At 43.8% G+C, this 19,249-nt stretch overlaps 1 protein-coding gene across 1 annotated transcript in view; it reads right to left on the reverse strand.

Moving 5' to 3' along the window:
- Positions 1–19,249, reverse strand: part of COL4A5 (collagen type IV alpha 5 chain) — a 137,122-nt gene that overhangs the window by 42,450 nt on the left and 75,423 nt on the right. Inside the window, exons 19-30 of the mRNA XM_081179279.1 lie at positions 18,577–18,709; positions 16,921–17,094; positions 16,501–16,584; positions 15,273–15,365; positions 13,231–13,301; positions 12,932–13,123; positions 10,599–10,767; positions 8,994–9,086; positions 8,797–8,901; positions 5,964–6,061; positions 4,735–4,885; positions 4,213–4,326 (exon numbers count right to left, since the gene is read on the reverse strand). Coding sequence (XP_081035405.1) covers positions 4,213–4,326; positions 4,735–4,885; positions 5,964–6,061; positions 8,797–8,901; positions 8,994–9,086; positions 10,599–10,767; positions 12,932–13,123; positions 13,231–13,301; positions 15,273–15,365; positions 16,501–16,584; positions 16,921–17,094; positions 18,577–18,709 — 1,477 coding nt within the window. The remainder of the gene's footprint in view (positions 1–4,212; positions 4,327–4,734; positions 4,886–5,963; positions 6,062–8,796; positions 8,902–8,993; positions 9,087–10,598; positions 10,768–12,931; positions 13,124–13,230; positions 13,302–15,272; positions 15,366–16,500; positions 16,585–16,920; positions 17,095–18,576; positions 18,710–19,249) is intronic.

Here is a 19,249-nt window from a genome sequence, read left to right on the forward strand (position 1 = left end):
TCTTTATCTCCTCCCATCCTGCAGGCTAACTTTCGCAGGAGGACTGGACCACCTACCTGTCAATCACCTGATCGCAAAATGACATCAGGTGATTGACGGGTGAATGGTCCTGCCTGTCTATCAAAGTTGGTCCATGAGGCTGGGGTGGAAATGGGTGTTGGGTGGAAATGGTAACCAAGCAAGGACTGAACATGGAGTTCAATCCTACGTTCTGCAGAGATTGGCTCCACAAAGAGGCAACCCAACTGCATCACTATCGACCCCACACCTGATGGCAGGTGGTTTGGATTCCTCATCCTTGGGCCTAAAAATATCGTTTTCCCAGTATGTCATCTCTGGTCCTAATGCAAGGCCACATTACCTGTGTCCCAGATTCAGAAGGCTCTTATTCTTGGCTTATGAGGCCAAATGCCCTGCCAAGGCTGCCAGCAGCTCAGCTACCTGATGATCTCTCAAAAGTGAAAGGAAGTCTACTGTGCAGCGACTATGGGTTCCTTAAGACATCCTCCACTGTAACTGAACTCTTTGCAGGTGCTACTTAAGCCTTTTCAGTCTCATCTCTCCTCTGCCATGAATGCTAGACATTTATGGGAGTTTCCCCCCTCCTTTTAAATGAAAGCCATTAAGAATGTGATGCTGGATGGTTGCTGGAATGGCTGTTTCGCAATAAGCTTGTGATCATGCAGAACACTTAGACCCCAAGGCATGGATTTTCTTAAAATACATATTCCAGCTCATGTTTTTGTACAATATTGGTGTAAACAATCTCTAAAATCAACATGAGGTGGATGAGCAGTCATGCAACACAGCAAAGAAGGTGTGTGCCACAAGGACCAAAACATGTACTTAAAGCAGTTTGTAGCTAAAAGTGTGGCTCATATTTTATTTTAATTAAGAACAACAAACATTTCAATTGTAGTTTATTGCAGTGCAGATTCAGGGCCTGTTCAGTTGCAAGGCCCATGCAGGCTGCCTCAGGAGGTGTGCTGGGCTCCTGGCTGGGTCTTCATAGAGATGTCATTAACATGGCATCTGGGTAGTGTATACAAAGCTGCAATTATTCCTGTGATAGGAGCAACCTGAAAAAGAGGTGCTACCACCATAGGGATTGTTGGGACCACATATACAAGGAAAAGAGGAGACCTCCAGATATACAGGAGTATCCTTGATTAGGCCCAATGTACTTTGAATTAGGATCTTCAGGCACACTGTAATAAGCACAACCAATCCTACGCTGTGATCTTTGGCTGAAGGGTGATACATAAATTTAATAAATAATAATAATAATCCCTGTCTCTAGTAGCCCACAACCACACCTTACATTTAAAGCTGTATTGTTCCACTTTAACACTGCTTCTCCCAAGGAATGATCCTGGGAACTGGAGTTTGCTAACGGCCCTCAGAGTTGCTAAGAGACCCCTATTCCCCTCATGGAGCTACAAGTGGTTCAATCACCAATCCCTCTTCCCTGAGAACTTTGGGAACTGTAGCTCTAGGATGGGAATAGCTTGGTGAGGGGTCTCCAAACAAAACTCAGCATCCTTAACAAACTATTGTCTCCAAAGTTGTTGTTTGTTTGTGGTAGGGAATCCATGACTATTTAAAGTGGAAGGATATTGCTTTAAATGTATGGAGTGGATGTGGCCTCTGCGGCAAAGTAAATACAAAAGATGAAAGGCTGAGTTTGGTTGCTGCTGTTGTTACACATGCACCCAAATAAGATCCTAATTCCAAACATACTGGGCCTAACTAACAAAGTAAAAGTGGGGCCTGAAGCAAAAATGTTATACGTAGTGTTTCCTCCCTCCCAAAGGAAGTTCCAGCCAACCATTCTCCCCAAGCAGGGCATGACCTCCCCCTACTACTTTCTGCTTATTTCCCTTCTGGTTCAATAGATATTCTGCATTCAATCACCACTGAACAGGCTCAGCCCTCAGGCTGCTTTGGGTAGAGGGATGTTTCCTCTTATTAGGTTCTTATTTCTAAAGATCAGTTGTATTCCTGAAAACCTTCAAGTTCCCCAAAAGCATGCTGATAGCTCCCTCTTGTTTCTCAGCAGTCCTGTTTCAGCAACATAACTGGCTGGCACTCGCCACCTGGGCTTGCTGTTAAGAGGAAGCTATACTCCTGTGTACAGTATCTGGCTCTCTTCTTTTCCTTGTACTGTATTGGCAGCTCTCCTCTCTGCCCCCCCCTTTCTATTTTGTGACCTGTGTGGAGGCAAAGGGCACCTCTACAGAAGGCCATCTTTGTCCACAAACCCAGCGGTGTGGCCCTGCAACACCCCCTGAGATAATCCTGACAGGAAAAACAGAATTCCGACTCAGGAAAATCATAGGGAGAGAAACAATGCTTTCACCTTACAATAGATTACACGTTTGTGAAACAAACCCAAATATAAGCATATCTTATATACATATCATAGACATTAAAAACATTTCTAAATGTGAGGTAACTATACATACAGAAGAGAAGGATAATCTATAGACACCATAAAAGGTGAAGCAAATTATGCCCATGGTAGACAGAAATTTGATGTAGGCCAATAATTTCACCTGTCTCAAGGTACAGTTAGAGACTGATAGTGGAGTAACAGCATCAGCACCATATATTTATGACAACATCAGCTCCATACGTTTATACCACTTTAACAGCCATGGCTTTCCCCAAAGAACCATGGGAAATGTTGTTTTTTATGGGTACTGAGAGTTGTTAGGAGACCCCTATTCCCCTCACAGAGCAATAGCTCCTAGGGTAGTTTAATAATTAATCCCCCATCCCATGGGAATTGTAGCTCTTCAAGAGGAAAGGGGTCTCCTAACTACAGTTATTTAGGGAAGCCATGAATCCTAAAGTGGTATAACAATACTTAAAATGTATAGTGTGGATATAGCCATAGATCAGAGCTTCCAAACTGTGTTGTGACACATTTGTTTGTTGGCTGCTGTGCGTATGTGCGCCACACGAAAGCTCCCTGCACTCCTTCTGGGACTGGAAATGGGTTAGTTTAACCTCCAGTTTGCTAGTAAAACTGAATTACTGTGTCACAAAATGATGATTGTCTAAAAAGTGTGTCACCATCATGAAAAGTTTGGAAAGCTCTGCCATAGATTCACAGAGTTGGTGAGAACTTTGTAATCTTATACTGTTCAACCTCCTGCTCAGTGCAGGGAAATAAGCACAAGGGCATCATCAACAACGTAGCTGCCCAGCCTCTGCTTGAAGATATGTACTCAGAAGTTAGTCCCACTGAGTTCAATGGGGCTTACTCCCAGATCACTGAGTCTGCAGTCTGATTTTGTGCCACAGTAACAATGGTTTGTATATCGCATGCTAGTCCTAGTCAGAGTAGACCCAATGAAATTAACGGCCATGACTAGCTTATGTGTACTCTGAGTAGAAGTTACGTTGACTGCAACCCAATGTCCTTGTGATGACACTCCATATATCTGGACTTAAAGTTCCTTCAGTACACCAGTCAATTGCCCTCTAAGTAGTAGGGGTAATATCTTTTAAGCACCTCATTTCACTCACTTCACTGTGGTTCAGCCTATGTTTAGACTGTGCGACGTCAGACTGTAGTTGTGATGGTTACAGGATGGAGTGTTCCTTTTTAAAAAGTCTGCATAGAAATCTAGTAGGTTAGGGAGAAGGCTAAGCTAGAACGGTTTTCCCCATTACCTGCTAGCTTTCTGTGGACAGGAGTTTTATTATAATAATTTATATGCTAAGGGCACACTATCATTTGAATCCCGCATTGAGAATTCACCTAAAATCAGGATCCAGAATCTTCTTCATTCATTCATAAAATACAAAAAGCTTTGTTGAACAAATTTCACAACTGGAAGTCAGGAAGCAGGTGACTGTGATCTAAGGTAACAGTTCTTTCCAGATCTGCACTGGTACAATGAAGAGTTTAAGCCTCTTGAGTCCAGTTAGGAACTACTAATGTTCTGTGGGATAATTTTGCTTCATGTAAGTATGGACCAGCTATTCTAAAGCAGCCCAAATGGCAATAAGCATATTGATTATTTTAGGGCTCGCTTCAGCCTGTTCAGTGCAACAAAAAGTTTGGGAAAACTCTAGGCTATATATGGAAGGGAATAATGGAAGAAAGTCAAATGGATGGTCAGTCTGAATTTCCTCATTTTCTACTCTGATGTGTTGGATTTGGGATCATGCCATTTACAGGCCAGTTGTTGTGAGACCTACCTGGTGGACCCACAGGTCCTGGAGGCCCTGGAGGCCCAGGTGGGCCTTGGCCGCCAATCCCTGGAATCCCTGGAGGTCCTGGTAACCCAGGTTGGCCACGTAGCCCCGGGTCACCTGGAAAGAAAAATCCAACAAATCAAATCTTTAAAAGGTTGCAAACATTTCAAGATGTAATTTCAACCAGTCTCAACGAAGCAGAACACTGATAGTTAATTACAGTTTCTCAATTTAAGATATGCCAAGTCATAGGTAGCACAACCCATGGTTTCCAAAACCACTGTTTCCAATACAGGTAACTGTAAACCAAGGTTTGTCAGGTCACCTATCACATCAAACCATGATTAAGCTCACAGGTGGCACTGAGTTGATCTATCTTAACAAAGACCGGACAGAAGTGCTTATGAGCACAACACTCCATAAGCACAGGAACACAGGAAGCTGCCTGATACAGTCTAATCACTGGCCCATCTAGTTCAGTATTGTCTGCACTGACTGGCAGCATAAAGTTAGCAGTATCTGTACCTTTAGGCCCTGGAGTTCCATCAAAACCTATCCGTCCTGGAAGGCCAGGGTTTCCTGGAAAGCCGGAATCACCTTTGGGACCTTGTGCTCCTTTGAAACCCGGTGGCCCAGGTGGCCCAGCTGGTCCTGGAACACCAAAACCACGGTCCCCCTTGCAACATAAGAAAGAGAGTCAAACAATAACTCAGAACATTCTTGCTTTGTTCCTGTGGCTTTTATATTTATTGTGAACCCTTCTTGACTACAGTAACTACTGAAATGGGGTATAAGTATACATTTGACTTGATAATTCAGCTATCACACCAAGCAACAATTAATGTAGCTTAACTACATTCTTACATTATGTTTGAATTAGCAAACTATGGTTTGCAATTGGCCCGAAAGCCAGAAACTAGAGGCCATGCTTCAAAGTGAGTTTTCCAAACCATCACTTTTTATCATTGTGGCTTTTATGATGTCTAAATTAATAAATTATATTAATGGTTACTGCTGAACAACAGAAATATGAGTGCTGAGTAGATGGGAAAGGAAAGCAGACAAACAGGTCTAAACCATACTTTGTGGCAATATTTTTGTAAGTTCAAACCATGGTTTAACATTCTAAACTGTGGTTAATAGTACAAACTAAGGGTGTGCACTGACCACAAGATTTGATTCAGAGCCTAATTCAATACTTTGGAAAGAGCATTATTTGATCTGAAACACTTCAGAGGCTGCCCAATTTTATTCAGGGTCCAAATCTGAATTTTGATCCAGCAGAATGAAGTTTTGTGCTTCCCCTTTCACTATTATGGGGAAGAAGAAGAAAAAGTACACGGCTATAACTTTTTCTTTTACAGAAGTATATTATATTTGCCAGCACAGTAGTTTGTCTTGAGTGGGTAATGCATAGTAAATTACAGAGAAAGAGGCATAGGATTTTTTTGTTGGACACCTTTAGCATTTGTGAGGTTCCCATTTGGTACCCAAGTGCCTGTTAGTTAATTCTGAACTCCCATTAACTGGAGGCAGTACTGAAGACTCCAACCACTAATCCCCTATCATACCTTGGGCAGGAGCAAACAAACAATCTTTTAGTACTTAACCATATAAGCATTATGAATGTAACTTATAGGACCAGGAAGTTTGACCATTCTTGCACTGTCAGAAAAGACCAACCCCACTGTTTTTATTGCATGCAATAGTTCTTCATAACATCCCAAGCAAATGGAGAGAACCCATTTACAGACCTTCTGTCCTGCTAATCCAGGAAGTCCAGGAGGTCCATCCTGACCTGCTCTTCCAGGGTTTCCTGGTACACCAGGAAGGCCTGGCAACCCAGGATATCCTAAAAGAACAAAGAAGAGGGTTTGGAGCTCACTACTACGAAGCATCAGCAATCTTCAAAAGGCATTCTGCAAGCTTCTGTTTTTGCCATTTGTTAACACAATTTGTTTCAAATCAAATTGACTGCTAAAGTTTTGACATTGCAGATGGATTAATAAGGTAAGATGCCTCTGAGTGCCAGTCACTGGGGAAGAACAGCTGGAGAGTGCTATTGCCCTTATTTACTTAATTTATTTATTTACTTTATTTATTTAAGTTTCAAATCTTCCATACCTGGGTAAGGTAATTGAGAGAGCGGTTGCTGAACAGCTTGGTAGGTTTCTGGAGGAAACATCGGCATTAGATCCATTTCAGTCCGGTTTCCGTCCTGGTTTTGGGACGGAGACGGCTCTGGTTGCCCTAACAGATGATATCCGTAGACAACTGGATCGAGGCGGGTCAGGACTGCTGATCCTTTTAGATTTGTCAGCAGCCTTTGACATGGTCGATCATGATCTTCTGGACCATCGCCTTGCAGACGTGGGGATACAGGGCATAGCCCGTAACTGGTTGTGCTCTTTTATCTCTGGTCGGGGACAGAGGGTGGCACTGGGGAGGGAAATGTCGTCACGCCACTCCTTGGTGTGTGGAGTGCCGCAGGGCGCAATTCTCTCCCCAATGCTTTTTAACATCTTTATGCGCCCCCTTGCCCAGATTATCCGGAGCTTTGGGCTGGGCTGTCATCAATATGCTGATGACACTCAGCTCTATCTACTGATGGATGGCCACACCAACTCGGCCCCTTACACACTGACCAGATGCTTGGAAGCTGTGGCTGGATGGTTTCGTGGGAGCCGATTGAAACTAAATCCTTCGAAGACAGAGGTTCTATGGCTAGGTCGGGATAGCATGGGGATGAGGGACCAACTCCCTTCTCTTGCGGGGGCCCAATTAGTGCCATTGCCTTCCGTTAAGAGTTTGGGTGTAATCCTTGACGCCTCCCTTTCCATGGAGGCGCAAGTCACAGCAACAGCCAAGGCGACATTTTTCCACCTTCGCCGCATCAAGCAGTTGGTCCCTTACCTTTCCCGCCCCGACCTGGCCACAGTGATCCATGCGACAGTCATCTCCAGGCTTGACTACTGTAACTCGCTCTACGCGGGGCTGCCCTTGAAGCTGTCCCAGAAACTCCAGCGGGTACAGAATGCTGCAGCGAGGCTCCTCACAGCATCTCTGCCATGGGAGCATATTCATCCAGTGCTTTTCAAGCTGCACTGGCTCCCGGTGGAGTACAGGGTCAGATTTAAGGTGCTGCTTTTGACCTTTAAAGCCCTTCACGGCCTAGGACCCTCGTACCTACGGGACCGCCTCGCCTGGTATGCCCCACGGAGAGCCTCAAGGTCCATAAATAACAACACCCTAGTGGTCCCAGGCCCTAAGGAAGTTAGATTGGCTTCAACCAGAGCCAGGGCCTTTTCAGCACTGGCCCCAACTTGGTGGAACGCTCTGTCTCATGAGACCAGGGCCCTGCAGGATCTGATCTCTTTCCGCAGGGCCTGTAAGACAGAGTTGTTCCGCCTGGCCTTTGGATTGGAGCCAATTTGATTCCCTCCGCCCCCTTTTTCTTTTTTCTTTTCCTTCTCCTGCAATGAGGCTCCATTTTAATATTTTAATGTTCCATTATTTTAATGTTGTATTTTATTTTTGTTTTTAAGTTGTAATCACTCATCTTGTTTTTATTATTGCTTGTAAGCCGCTCTGAGCCCGGCCTTGGCTGGGGAGGGCGGGGTATAAATAAAAAATTATTATTATTATTATTACAGTTTACAGGCTTCCCATTGGGGCAGCAGATTGGCCACTCTGATAAACACAATGCTGGACCAAGATGGGCCTTTGGTCTGATCCAGCAGGGCTCTTGTGTTCTAAGGATCTTCTTGCTCAGTCCTTTCATATGATGGGATTCTCTCCCATATCCTGATTCTGCCGTTATCTCCAAATAGAACCAATCAGATATGATTAACCAGCTATTTATATCTAAAACATGGATTTAGACAAGTTGCTGTGGGGGCAGTTAACGATAAATCCCAACTTTTTCTAAACCTTCTCTTATTTCCTTTCTGAAAGGCCAGAATTTCCACAAAAATACAAACACACCAATTAAAAATTAAACACATGACTACTGAAGCAGAAAGATTTGGTTTTTTTAACCCCACAGGGGAGTACAGTGGTACCTTGCAAGACGAATGCCTCGCAAGACGAAAAACGTGCAAGACGAAAGAGTTTTCCGTTTTTTGAGTCGTTCCGCAAGACGAATTTCCCTATGGGCTTGCTTCGCAAGACGAAACGTCTTGCGAGTTCTTGCGAGTTTGTTTCCTTTTTCTTAAAGCCGCTAAGCCGTTAATAGCCGCTAAGCCGCTAATAGCCGCTAAGCCACTAATAGCCGTGCTTCACAAGACGAAAAAACCGCAAGATGAAGAGACTCGCGGAACGGATTAATTTCGTCTTGCAAGGCACCACTGTATCAGGTTTTTCTGATGTCTATGTTCCAAAAGCAATTTCTTCTGGAGAGTTCAGGGTGGCCTATGTAGCAGGACCTCTTTCATCATCACAAGAAGGTAGGTTATTGCTGGGAGAGGTCCAGGGTCACCCAGGGAGCTTTGCGGATGGGCAAGGTTTTAAACCTAGCTCTCCACAGACTAACTATAGACATCTTGCCAGCACAACACCCTGGCATCATAGAATATGACAGAGATAAACCTTTTGGTCCTGGTGGGCCTGGAAGTCCAATGCCAGGTAATCCTGGATCCCCTTTTGAGCCTGGGATGCCTGGCAATCCAGGTGCCCCCGGCTGGCCAGGATCACCTGCAAACAGGAACAATTTAATTAGGGAAAAAACCCACTACAAAAAATTTAAATAATAGTATTTCACTTGGAAAAACAACCAATTTATTTACCTGGAAGGCCAACTTCACCATCTCTGCCTGGGGGGCCGGGGTTACCTGGAGATCCTGTTTCTGTGATAGTTTGTCCAGGTTCCCCTTTGGGCCCTAAAGGTAGATGTATAATAGCAAACATTTATAAATCAAAACCAACAACACCTGATAGATATCTATTGCAAGAGCATTCCAGAGGACTGGGCTATTAACAATGAAGGCTCAGTTTCATATTGTCAAATCAACCTCACTGACTCACGGGACAACCAGTGATGCTCCTACAGATTATCTCAGTGATTGAGCTGGAATATAAGAGTTCAGGCAGTTGGTCCTTCAAGTATACAGGACTAGTTGGTCCTTCAAGTATACAGGACTTAAGTTGCTTAAGGCTTTCTAAAGTTACTTCCCAAACTGATGTCTCCAGGCACCAGCTTGGGGTAATGTTGGAGTGGGAAGGAGCCACATTTTCCCACTGTGCACTTCCTTCCTTCATTAGCAGACTCACACGGATGCTGACAGTGCATGAATTAGGTTCATTTTACCCCAGTTGATGGTCTGAATCTCATCTACAGGTTACACATCATATCATCACCACAAATTCTCCCAGGTCTTTTAATTTACAACAGACATACATTTCTGGTATTTAACTTATTGTACCAAATTATTTCCCCATTACAGGTTTTATGCTGATTCTAAGTTGGTTTTATGTTACTGTGTTTCTGCTGGCTTTTAGATAGCTTATGTGCTGATTTATATTTTTTGCAATTGCTTTTATAGCTTTTGTTCCTTTGAACTGTATCCCATATTTTCTGAATGTTGTAAACTGCACAGAGGACCAAATTAATGGCAGTGTATAAATGTAAATAATACTAATAAGAATTATTGTTATTACTAGTAGTAGTATCGGGCAATACATACATGTTCATTATCACCATCATCAATATCTTTCAGAAAGCTGTTTGTTCGTTATGCATTTTGACAAATTATTATAGTCTTTCTCACATGCGGTCAGAAGTGGCCCAGGCAACCCCAGCAACTCATTCTGCTGCACATGTAAACTAGAGGCATCCTGGATGTTGTGTTTACACTAGGTCAGACTATTTGCTATTGTCTACTCTGGCAACTGACTCTCCAGGGTCTCAGGCAGAAAAGAGTTTGTCCCATTATCTCCCACTGTATCCTTTTAACTAAGGTGTCAAGGATGGATCAAGGAGCAGGTTTTTGTTAATGTTTAAATACAGTTGGGACACCATTTTTAAACAAGATGGCAGTCTGAATCTTTTGAAACTGCACTGATTCTTTTGGTTTCTTGGAATTCCCAAGCACGGCTTTGTACAAGTGTTTATATAATTGTTTTAAAAGACAGCTTTGATCTTTCCCTTACCTGATGACACTATCTTTACATCATCTTTAGATAACTCAACTACAAAGGTTAAAAGAAGTCCCCAAGGTTTAAACAAGCTAAATGATGAGTTACAAAAAGTTTTGCGGCAACAACAGATCATCTCATGAAATTGATCATTTTAGAGTTCATTTTTTTTAGTGTTTGCAAGGATGGTCCCTGTTGAACCCAATGATGCAAACATTCCTTTTTGTGGTTTGGTCAAATAAGACAAAGAAACTTACCTGGACCTCCAGGGGCTCCTGAGCGCCCTGAAACACCCTGAACGCCCTTCTGACCTGGGGGACCTTGGGGGCCAAATCCAGGAGATCCTGGAGGCCCTCGATCACCAGGAATACCAGGAATTCCTGGATCACCAGGAAGTCCCCTGTCCCCTTTGAAACTGATGCCACCCTAAAAGGACAAGGGGAAAGTTGGTAAAATGAGTTTGTAGCTCACTCCAACCCCCAACCCCAAACACTTGGATTGAACATAGCTCATTTGAAATCTGATTGGGCAAGGCATATGCCTATGGGAAGCTACCCAAGGCAAGTGAAGAAGAAGAGGAGTTTGGATTTGATATTCCACTTTATCACTACCCTAAGGAGTCTCAAAGCGGCTATCTCCTTTCCCTTCCTCCCCCACAACACACACTCTGTGAGGTGAGTGAGGCTGAGAGGCTTCAAAGAAGTGTGACTAGCCCAAGGTCACCCAGCAGCTGCATGTGGAGGAGCAGGGAATCAAACCCGGTTCACCAGATTATGAGTGCATAATGGAAATAGCCATTCTCTTCGTCCCCACAATTTGGGGTGGGTGGGGCAGATTGCAATGTACAAAGCAATTGCAATCTTCAGTGACTTTCCTTAGGATTCAGATAAGAAGGACTAATATGGATGCAGACTCAGAGGAAATAAAATTAACACTTTTGTATTATCCATTAATGACACAGTTTAACATGTGTTTTATTAAATTTCTGTCCTGCCCTTCCTCCCAAAGAAGCTCAGGACTGTAAACAACAAAATAAGAAAAAATGCAATTCATATAAAGGAAATAACAAATATTTAGGCCCAATGGGAATAATAATATCATTAATTATTTATTTAACACAATTTATATACCACTTGATTGCAAAAAAACACAACACATCTAAGCTTTTTATAACATAATAATAGATTACAGTATTATTTGATTTAAGCCTTTCCGTAAGTGCTAGTAAAGTGGTGCCTTGCAAGACGAAATTAATCCGTTCCGCGAGTCTCTTCGTCTTGTGGTTTTTTCGTCTTGCGAAGCACGGCTATTAGCGGCTTAGCAGCTATTAACGGCTTAGCGGCTTTAAGAAAAAGGAAACAAACTTGCAAGAACTCGCAATACGTTTCGTCTTGCGAAGCAAGCCCATAGGGAAATTCGTCTTGCAGAACGACTCAAAAAACGGAAAACTCTTTCGTCTTGCGCGTTTTTCGTCTTGAGAGGTACCACTGTACTAGAATTACTTTACCTCTTTCAATATCAGCCACAAGGTGTGTGTGTGTGTGTGTGTGTGTGTGTGTGTGTGTGTGTAATCTGCTGTGGCAGATTATTTCTTTAGTTGCTTCACCAAATTTGCACAAATCAGAGTTAAAAGCAAGTTAATGTGGGACCTTCTGCATGCAAAGCAGTGGCCCCCCACCACTGAGCAATGGCAGCTGTGGGTTGGCAGTAGGCTAAGATGCAAAAATGCCATTCAACTTGAAAGAGAATGGAGTCACACTGCAAGCACTGCCTTGGGGAATATGGCCCACCTGTGCATTTGAGAGGACGTTATGCCAGTTTATCATGGTATGTAAAAGCTGCACCTATTAATGTTACTTCTTACCAGTGGAAGTTGGGCCAATGGCGCACTGCCCCACCAACCACAGTCTGCACACAACCAGCCTCCACCTGCCTGACTTCCTACTTACAACCATGTCAGGAGGTGGCATCACCTGTCACCTTTTCCCTTCACACCATACATTTAACACAGTATGATGATGCTTTAAACAGTAGTGGCTTTCCCCAAAGATTTCTGGGAGCTGTAGTTTGTTAAGGGTGCTGAGTCATGTTAGAGGAGACCCCTATTTTCCTCACAATTCCCAGAGGTCCCTTTGAAAAGGTATTTATTGTCAAACCACTCTGATAATTATAGCTCGGGTATGGGGAATTGGGATCTCCAAACAACTCTCAGCACTCTTAACAGCTCCTGGAATTTCTTAGGGGAAGCCACTGCTATTTAAAGTGGTGTCATAGTGCTTTAAACATATTGTGTAGAATGCAACCTCTACCCTCAGTGTTATCCTTGCAGAATTCATCTACAGGCGGATAGGAACAAAACTAGAATTAGCTGACTCTGCCAGTCATGGGGTTTGGCTCCACCTACTGTTGGCCTCCATGGCTTCCAACTTTCCAGTCGCATTGGGCCCCAGCCACCACTGAGGCTGCCAATATTGGGAGCCATCAGTAGACTGGCCAAGTACTCAATGACCATTGTGTTTTGTTAGCATTTAAAACACTCTCAAATTACACTTGGTCGAAATGGAAGTGCAATGGTTTCACATTCACTTACTGGCTCCCCCTTGGGCCCAGGAAGACCCGGCAGTCCATCTTGTCCACGAGATCCATCTAACCCAGGCAGACCTGGAGGGCCTGGGAAGCCAGGGTTCCCCTTCTCGCCTTTCAATCCAGGGAAAGCAAGAACATCACCTGGATCGCCTTTTGCACCGGGACGTCCAGGAGAGCCAGGAGGGCCGGGAAGACCCTAGATAAAGAATTTTAACTATTGCAGTAATTAGGATTGCACATATTTTCCCCTACTTTCTCCCTCTAACCCCATGCTCCCAACAAACAGCAATTAATGGTGCTTACTTGTGGTCCAACACTACCAATAAGGCCAGGGACTCCTTTATCACCTTTCGGCCCAGGAAAACCAATAGAACCTGATCATGAAAGGAGGGAGGGAAAAATCAGTGAGAGCAGCTAGAAAACGGCCTACACATGACATGGGCAACACAAATTGTTTAGTGTTCTTTGTGGATAGTATGTTAGAAGACTCCCAGAAAACCTCACAGGGGAATGATGCAATGCTAGTTGTAGTCACTACAAAGGCTATTTGACTGTTTCCTAGATTTAGTCCAGGGGATGATTTATGGCTAGTTGCAGTTAAGGATGGGCAGATCCCAAACCCCTCCACTGCATGTGGTTCTTGGTCTGCTTTGCCCCATGATCTACCTTCCAATTAAACGGGGGGGGGGGGGTAAAAACTTATTTCAGAATTTGTAGTTTCACAGCTTTCAGTTGCCGTCTTTCCTTTTTAATAGGCTACCTATGAACATAAACATAGTGTGAAAAGGAAGATTGCATTACCCAGTTGCACATGTCCTAGGGGAGTGTAGAACACTCTGACTGGAGAGCCCTGGTAAAATCTTCACCTCTCATTAGAAACTAGACCTGTCAGTCCCAAAACAGGTCTCACACTCCCTTCTCTCCACCCCTGGAGTTCTTCTTATATCTGTCTGAAACACTCCTACTTTGGTTCTTTGTTGGGATGCATCCGGATATTTTGCATGCCTCTAGGGTGTGCATTGGTTAAATGACAGCACAAAAAGGGAGACCTGGTGCAATTGCATTGTCACCTCAAGATTCCTTTTTGAACTGTGATCAAATTGATGCACATCTGTGCAAAAAAGAAGAAAGAGAGACAGAGCAAAGATGCAAACCAAAAACTGGCGTACTTTGCATGCACAGTCATCTGACCAATGGCATGTGGGAAGCATTGGTCCTGTTTCTGCTAGCAATCAAACTTACCGCAAGAAAAGGAAATAAGCTGTGGGACATTCAAATACCAAAAGGTATCTGTGAGCAGATGTACTAGAATATTAACCAGCTTGCCTGCTTTGTGGATAAATATGCCCACAAAGCATGTTCTCCTTCATGGAGAGCACGGGTTGTGGTGGGGTTAACCAGACACCCCCTGTTGCTGGGCAAGTTGGTTTTGGTTGGCCCAAAGTGTGATTGGACTCCTCAGGTTGCCGGGGAGAGTTTGATGTTGCCAATTTTGTGTGACAGCCTGAGTTGGATATATTTCCTGCGCGCAGCGTTGAGCTTCCTCTTTTCACTGCGTGCATCGGATCACCGGCCCACCCTCCCTAATTTTAGGGTGTTTGTTGCATTTTGACCTTGCTATGCCTGTCATGGGGTTGTCTGCTTTTGGGGCAGGGGCCTGGTAGGAATTTTGTCCATTTGGCTGATTGGCTGGTGCCATTTGGTTTTTGCCTACTGCGTAGCAAATCGTCACAACTTGTAAGGTTGCAGTTAGGCATTGGTTTTAGAAAAAAATGGTTGGTGAAGGGGTATGGATTGGGTGTGCCTGCCCCTCCAATGCTGTTGCTGCAAAGGTATTCCATTAAAGGAATCCAGGGGCTCACCATGCTTTTGTCCGCACCCCTGTAAAGGGGGATAGGGCCACGTAAGAGCCCCGGGAGCGTTTGGGGAGAGGTGAGGGTCTGGTACCCAGCTCCATCTACTCCCCATAAAATGTTTTCCCTTACTGACTTCGCAGTCTTGCGGATGTCAGTTCTGTCCCTGAGCAGGGACAGATAGTTGTAACCAATGCCTAAACAACCACTCACATTGTTTGTATTTTAATAAAGTTGTGGCCAAAACTATGCCAAAAACCTTAAACAAAAATTATAGCGTGAAGTGTGAATTTATTTAGGGGTGGCTTGGGGACCTCGATACGCAAACACTTATCCCTTAGCTACACATAGAATGTGTCATGGTTTTCCCAATACACATACACAGTTGTTGTTTAGAAAGCTGTTCATCACTGTAAAGCAAACAAATCAAAACATAGTCCTAAATCTGAATAATCAAAAGATGGATAAAGGCTGGAAGCAGCCACTGTATACCTGGGCTTCCAGGTAAACCTGGTACTCCCTTCTCCCCTGGAGGGCCTGAAGTGCCAAATCCAATGCAGTTAAAACAGGTGTCTCCTTTATCACCTGGAAACAAAGACATAAATAAAGAGGTGAGTATCATTTCCTATGGGTATGAGTACATTTAAGTATTCAAATGCAGACTTCTTGTACATATTCGGCATGCACCGAAGAACTGGAGTAGCATAGAGAAGAACTGGAGTAGCAGTCTGTGCACTCATGGAAAAGCAATAGCTGTCTGGTACTCAGGCACAATAAATTAACTATGCACTGTTTCCTTAAGTACAGCTTAGTCTCAAACTCCACCTTCCCTGCTTCCACACTTCCCTTGAAATAAGAGAAACCCTGCTCCAAGTGTGAGTAAAGTACCCTGCAGGACAGATCAACACAACTCTGCTTAATAGCTCTGGTTTCTTACAAATACGTACCTGCAGAAAGCCTGAATTAGCAGTCAAAGTTCAACAGAAAACACTAGATACTTATGTAGACATTGAGATATCTTGCAAGATCTCACTACAAAACAGCAATCAAAACTTTACAGCCAATGGATACAGTCTGTGATATAAAATGTCTCCCCTAGATCTACCACATTCAGTCATCACATCCACATACAAAACAAGCTTTAAAACTGCTGATGCTTGTTCCAATTTACATCGTTTGGTGGTGGAATAAGCTCTAAAAACAGTGGACAGGATACAAAGATGAAAAGGGGAACAGGCAAGTCAAGTTCCTGGCCTGTATCACATTTATGTCTATTCCATTCTGTTTCTGCATTAATCTTAGATTTTAAAAAAATCGGCATATTTTTTAAATATTAAATAGGATTTTCTGTTAACCATTTCTGAATGTATTTTGATGGCCTTTAAAAGCCAAAAACTACATTGGAGCATTTAGTTATCCAGTGGATAACTAAATTCCTATCAGTGCATCCTGAAGCATGTCTAGATGAAACTAGTTTAGTGACCTCCAGAAGGCTTTAGATATGCCTTTGTCAAACAGTCCCACCCACTCGAAGAAATCACATGGATAACTCTTTGGAAACTACTTGGAATTTCAGAAGAAGTCTGTAATATGATGGTGGGTGGAGAGAAGTTAAACTGGGATTGGACCAGTGGAATATCCTTACATGAACCTAAACCACTATTTGGATCACAGCCTATGAAAGACAAGTAAAAAAATCAATGGCATTGTGGGAACCCACCTTTCTGGCCTCTCTCCCCCGTAAATCCTTGTTCTCCTGGGAGTCCTGGGGTGCCGGGGGGTCCTCGCTCACAGAGTCTGTCAACTGAAAGGAAAAGCAAATGCAGTTCAAGAACTAAGAGAACTTATGGGTAGATGAGCCAAAGCTCAGTAAGTTTGCTCCATCTTCCATCCACCCATGTAAGACTGACAAGCTACTTAGGAAGCTGGTTCTTCTAGCTCAGTATTGTCTACACAGATTGCCAGTAGCTTTCCTGGGTTTCAGACACGAGTGTTTCCCAGTCCTACCTGGAGTTGGTAGGGATTGAATTCATGAGCCATCTAAAAGCTTTGAGACTGCGTGTATTGAAGACTCAGCTAGTCATTCCTCAAATGAAGAGCATTTTAGCCACTGATTTATAGACAAAAAAACATTACTTACTGGGTGGAATGGTAGTTCCAGGGGGGCCAGGGGGCCCAGGGGGGCCAGGTAAGCCTCGTTGTCCATCATTTCCAGGTGGCCCTGGTATTGGGATTCCAGGAAGGCCTTGATCCCCCTTCTGTCCTCTCTCACCGGGAAAACCAGGAGTACCAGGAGAGCCAACACTTGGAATTCCTGCAATGAGAAAAGATCTCAGCATCTTTGTAATTCAAAATTAGGACGCTTTTAGAGGGAAGCAAAGGGAAACCAACCAGGCAATGAAGCAAAGCATCTTTTTTTGCAAGTTGCTCTATCAAGAGGCAACTATTTAAAATGAGCACTCCCAACAAGGGCTAGCAAGTAAGAGTTTCAGGCACATGGAAAGCATTTGGGTTGTACAGGTGTGAAATCTCACAGCTAAACACAAGAAATTCAAGCTGTATAAGAGAGAGAATGAAACACACCTGTGGGTGATGAAAGATACATTTAAAAGATCAACTTGGGAGTGAGAGGGCTGCTACAAATACCTCTATGCAAAGCCTTTTGGTTATTATAATATACTTAAAATCAACTCTGGGTTTTCTTTCCGCCCCCTGGTTTTGCCCAACACACAAGGAAAAGAGCCAAACTGCATGTGATATATAACATCAATAATAAATAATCATAACCATCAGAGAGGCCAAGGTAAAGTAGGTGTGTGTCTTTACATCTAGGTAAAGGTAAAGGTACCCCTGCCCGTATGGGCCAGTCTTGACAGACTCTAGGGTTGTGCGCTCATCTCACTCTAGAGGCCGGGAGCTGGTGCCGTCCGCAGACACTTCCAGGTCACATGGCCAGTGTGACATCGCTGCTCTGGCAAGCCTGCACCAGCGCAGCACACGGAATGCCGTTTATCTTCCCGCTATAAAGCGGTACCTATTTATCTACTTGCACTTTAAGGGTGCTTTCGAACTGCTAGGTGGGCAGGAGCTGGGACCGAAAGACGGGAGCTCACCCCGACACAGGGATTCGAACCGCCGACCATACGATCGGCAAGTCCTAGGCACTGTGGTTTTACCCACAGCGCCACCCGCATCCCCCTGTCTTTGCATCTAATGCAGCATAATTATAACCAAGGGGTCTCTGCATTATGGGGACACTACATCATAGAAAAGCAGTTAGGAAGTTACAACATAAGCGGAAGTAAAGTAAGGCATATTGGGCATGCCTGGGCAACATAGTGCTTTATATGCCAGGTGTGAATGCAGTCAAAGTAAGCACAGGAGAGAAGAAAGAAGGACAGAACCTTTGTTTCTGTTATTTATTCCTTGATGCATTATTTTGTATTCTCTACTCTGTCAGTTCTGTTATAGCTGTAGCTTAAATACTTTAAAATCGCTTGCAATTGTCTGATTTATCACTACGGGCCTGGATGGTGAGAAGATTCCAGTAGATCCCAGGTTTTTACCTTTAAGCAGGGCAGTGGGATCCTTGCAGGAGAGTGCTGGTGTCACATTATAAAATATCTCAAAACAAACAAACAGAATTCCTACTAGGGATGATGGGCAACTGATTTGGTCGAATCCAGAACAAAATCAGGGTGCAAATCCAAATCAGCCCTGATTCCTGAACTGACTTTGGGGAGAAGTCGCTTCGTGTGTGTTTGGTCCTAATGCTCCGGACACTCAAGGGTCTTACCTGGTGAACCTGGTAGGCCAGGTGGCCCCTGTTGGCCTGGATATCCACGTTCTCCTTTGTCTCCAGGGATTCCTGGCAACCCTTTACTACCTTTTGGTCCCACCGTTGCTCCAGTATCTGGCCTTAGAATTGCCTGGAATATTCCATTAAAAGAAAGCTACACACACAGAAAAGGATAGAGATTCTATCAAGCTAAATTAGTACTTAGTTATGTTTCACGGAGGCTGTGAGCAAACCAGTGGAGATCATGGTGTATTGTGAAAACTGGAATCATTTTTTAGCATACTGGGATAGATATTTACAAAGGGATGGTTCCTGCAAAGAGATAATATGTCATCTTCAAAATATCTGTAAGTATTATTCATTTTAAGACCATGCTCATTTTCAAAAAAAGCTGTGTATTGGTATATATTTGTAAGGGTTTTTTGGCGGGGGGTGGTGTTGGTAGCCGATGTAATATACAGTCATACCTCAGGTTGAATGTGCTTCAGGTTGAACGCGTTTGGGTTGAGCTCCATGGCAACCCGGAAGTAACGGAGCATGTTACTTCCGGGTTTTGCCGTTCACGCATGCACAGATGCTCAAAATGACGTCACACACATGCGCGGAAGTGGCAAAACGCAACCCACGCAAATGCGCCGTCGCATCTTACATTCCATTCAGGATGCGAATG

The sequence above is a fragment of the Podarcis bocagei genome, assembly GCF_964188305.1.
Source record: "Podarcis bocagei genome assembly, chromosome: Z".
Classification (NCBI taxonomy): Eukaryota; Metazoa; Chordata; class Lepidosauria; order Squamata; family Lacertidae; genus Podarcis; species Podarcis bocagei.